The sequence below is a fragment of the Lepidochelys olivacea genome (genome assembly GCF_965140295.1).
Source record: "Lepidochelys olivacea isolate rLepOli2 genome assembly, chromosome: 10".
In the NCBI taxonomy this organism is placed as follows: Eukaryota; Metazoa; Chordata; order Testudines; family Cheloniidae; genus Lepidochelys; species Lepidochelys olivacea.
The window spans coordinates 17,009,848-17,014,112 of NC_140420.1; the positions used below are offsets into that span (position 1 = coordinate 17,009,848).

A 4,265-nucleotide genomic window follows, 5' to 3' on the forward strand; every position below is an offset into this window, starting at 1 on the left:
AAGGCACAAGTAAATAGATCAGTTAGGGCCAAATCCCCAGCTGGTATAAATCAGCAGAGCTTCATTGGCTTCAGTGGAAATTGGCTTCAGTGGAGCTACACCAGCTGAGCTTCAGGACCTTGAAGGGAAAGTTAAGAGGAAAGAGTAAACCTTTTTTTATTTCTAATAGTGCCCTCTGCCAGGTGATGTGTGGGATCATGATGTGCTAGGTTCTGTGGAATATACCCACACATTGTTTCTGGAGAAAGCAGTCTGACCACTGTTCTAGCAGCTGTCAAAGTTGAGTGACAAAGTCTTAAATTACATGATCTATGTATGTGGAGGAAGAGAAGGTGAAAGTAAATGAGAGAGTAAATGCTGAACATTCAACTGTGCAGACAAATGGAGGCATGTAAACCCAAGTATAGAGGAAAAGAATAGACTTCTGGGGCCAGATCACCCCTTCAAATCTGCTCAAGAGCCCTGATCAAAGCCTAGTGAAACCAATGGGAATCTTTCCACTGACATCAGTGGGTTTTAAAATGGACTCGGAGGGTATTCTCCAGATACTCCAGAGGGTATGCGTCCAGATCCCCCCCCTTTCCACGCAGAACTGTATGCGTGCGTGTGTGCGTGTATGCATACCAGGTGCTGTGGCTCACTTCTTTTGGGGACTCTCTATGGGTCTCATGTTCATGCAGGGTGGAGACAAATATCCTCTCCAGCCTCTTGGAGGCTCACTCTAAGAAGAGAATACTGCCTGAGGGTTTTAGTGTCTCATCTGTGGAGCTCCCTCTTGGGGCTTCCAGAAACAGCCACAGCCTTGGAGAGTTCCTGGTGGCATACCTCCGTTGAGCAGTTACATGGCGCATTCATTCAACATACAGGTGGCTAAATGAACAGCTCACAGAAGCTTAAGGACAGACAGATTAGAGTAAGAGGTTGGGGAACTCAGAGTTACACAGAACATATAAAATAACAGGCAATGCACTTTTTTTCAATTAGCACATAGTTACTTGAATACCATGGTCCAGGGCACTGTTTAGGAACCTGGATAGAACACAATATAGACAAATAGGAAATGGTAGTTGTTCGTTTTAAAATAAAGAGCTATGGAACACGACAGACCTTTACAGTTCTTCTTCATAAAACATGATGATAAATTCTGATTTAGTGTCTGTTTCTGTGAAATAAATTATTTTGCTTTGTACTGCGTTTATGGACCCACCACTATATTTTTTTTACAAAAGCAAAGACCTTTTAAACTATGAAAAGCTGTCTTCTGATGATAAATGACAGGAATAATGAGCGTTATGGAAACTTTGCTGTTACTACTGTCTTTCCCATTCACTCATCTTTCTATGGATATAGACACTCATTACCACTTTAATAATAAAAATGGCCAATATTAAAACAAAACTACTGATTTTGGGTGCCCAACTTGAGGTGCCTAAGAGGCCTGATCTGAAAGGAACCCAATTTTCAGAAACCTCTTAAAAAGGTGTCTCACATTGGGCACCCCAAAAACAGTCACTCAAAATAATGCTTAGAAGTCCTTGGCCTAATGCTTTGGAAACCTATGTCCATCAAAGGATTGCTCTCCGCTGCTGGAGAAATTTTATGGTGATAGGAATGTGGACATGATGTGCTGCCAGTGTCAGCAAACACTTCTGTCTAATGAAGTGCATAGAGTCCAGTCGTTATTTTCCGCTGTGCAATGGTTTGATGACCTGGTGGCAGCTAATCATTCAAGTCATGTTGGTGGGTGTACTATAATAATACAGTTCAGAACAGTTATTCTTTGGCTATTTTCAATCCATGATTTAATTTTAAATGCATTTGAAATTCTTCTTCTGGCTCTGGAACAGCTGATGTTGCTGGCAGAAAGCTGGCTTTGATCACTAGGAAATGAGTACAATATTGGCTATGCGTTAATGATCACATGCAGATGGAACGATGTAAATAGAGAAGTGAAAATGCTATTGTTGAATTGCTTTAAAATGTATTAGATTCCTGATCTGTCCCCAGGGAGAGAAGGATCAGAGCTGGTCTTAAGTCATCATTCTTCACACACTTAAAGCAAGAAAACAAGTTGAAACGCACGCCAGGTGTGATCCAATGGCAGTGCCTCTCAGCCAAGCCATGACTCATTGCTTGTATGGAATTTAACACCAACACTAAAATGTTTGGTGCCTGGGCCCTTCCAGTGAGAATATATGAAGAGTGCAAAAGTCTTTCACTTGCCAGGGGGAAAAGTAATTCACATCTAGCCAGGAAGAATTTAGAGGACACACATGAACTGGCTCAGCGTCAGACAGAACCCAGCCCAAATGTTGACGCTGCAGAAATCTTGTTTCCAGCCACAAGAGATCAGCTGGGCAGAGGAACCACTCCCACCACAAGACAGCCATTGGTACTCAGCCAAACAACTGTGTGTGCATTTGTGGAGGAATGTCTATAGTTAATACATGAGACCACCAGGGGCTTTTCTGGGCTGTGTGGGAATCTCCCACCTGCTGCCGATCTCTTTACCTGCCAGAGACAGACACCAGGTGCAGCAGTGGCTGTCCTGACTCATTTGGGTCCCCCTGTGCGCTGTTGCCCCCATTCTGGGAAGCCTCTTCCCCTGCAGCAGCCGGCCTGACGGAAACCACCAGCCTCCTGCGGAAGGTCTGCCCTAGCAGGATGTAGATGAAGGGGTTGAGGCAGCTACTGGCATAGCCCATGCTGATGGCCACGTTGTAGGCATAGTAGAAGGGCAGGGTGGGGTGGCGCATGGCTAGCTGCACGAGCTGTAGCACATGGTAAGGCGCCCAGCAGATGAAGAAGGCCAGGCAGATGGCAATGGCCACACGTGTCACTTTCTTGGTGCAGGTGCTGGTGCACCTCTGGCCAGTGAGTGCCTCTGAGGACCTGGCCATCCTGAGCAAGATCCTCCTGTAGGCCACAGTGATGAGGGTAAAGGGGATGGCGAAGACGAGGAAGAACTGATAGAGCGTATACCAGTAGATGTCATTCTGCGGGTCTGGCAGCCGAATCCCACAGCCCAGCAGCCCCCCAGCCAGAGGGATGAGCCGGGCATACATCCACACGGGGGTGATGCTGAGGAAAGAGAGGGCCCAGAGCATGCAGATCACCAGGATGGCCACAAGTGGCTTCCTGAAGCGAGTGGAGGTGAAAGGGTACACGCAGGCCAGGTAGCGGTCAATGGACATGGCAGTGAGGATATAGGTGCTAGTGAATTGGCTGTTGGCATCCAGAGCAGTGATAATGGTGCACATGGTTTCCCCAAAGTACCAGGCTCCGTTGCCCAGCAGCTGGTGAATGAGGAAGGGCATGCCCAGGAGGAAGAGCAGATCCACCATGGAGAGGCTGATGATGAAGATATCTGGGACACTGCTCCTGGGGCTGGATTTCTTAAAGACTGTGCAGATCACCAGACTGTTACCAATGATGCCTAGGAAGAAGATGATGCTAAACAGGGTAGGCATGATGAAGTCAGCATAGCTTACAGTGCTGGGCTCACCTGCAGAGACAGAGCATAGGCAGAGAAACATCAGGGCATGTGTACCGTGAGCAGAGGGTGCAGGGGAAGTTAGGGGCTTTACAGACTGGACATCCTGGTTTCTAATAAAACAATGATAATATGCTTATAGCAATATAACAATAATGTATTTTCCACACATACATAAGGTGGCGAGTGTGTTAATATAATACACATGCCTCTACACATATGTACAAATCTATTTACACTCACACATAGACAGACAGAGGTGTATGTGTATCTGCATGTATGTGTACAGTGATATATACTATATACAGCAAACTTAGTTATACATATATCTGCACTTATGTGTAAACACACACTCATACATATAGCTACACATGAATATGCACATCTAGGTTTCTTTGGATACAGCATACGTTTGTGTATATGCACACATCTATCACCTTGTGTACAATATATGCACATGTGTGTATCTCTTTATGTAGGAGTCTGTGTATATGCACACACACCAGATGCATGCATATATAAATGTGTGTGTATATAATACACATACTCCTTAGTTATATAGTAGACTCATAATAGCCCCAGTCCCATCACTTTTAGCTTTGAGAAAAGTGATCAGCAATTATCCCTGTATATAAGGCCTCCTGACAGCATGCACAAATATATATTTTCACCTACTCATTTACTTACCAGGCAAGGAAAAGTTTTGCACAGCCTTGGTGATGTTAGCAGTGCAGCCATTCAAGCTCTCTGTAGGATTTGTTTTAATATCCAT

General features: G+C 45.0%; 1 protein-coding gene across 1 annotated transcript; it reads right to left on the reverse strand.

The window, feature by feature from the left end:
• Positions 1 to 2,507: 2,507 nt before the first annotated feature.
• Positions 2,508 to 4,265, reverse strand: LOC311526976 (melanin-concentrating hormone receptor 1-like; the record flags this gene model as incomplete). The annotated part of the gene is made up of 2 exons (XM_084640488.1): positions 2,508 to 3,505; positions 4,181 to 4,265. The coding sequence occupies 2 exons, from the start codon at positions 4,263 to 4,265 to the stop codon at positions 2,508 to 2,510; spliced, it is 1,083 nt and encodes a 360-aa protein (XP_084496614.1).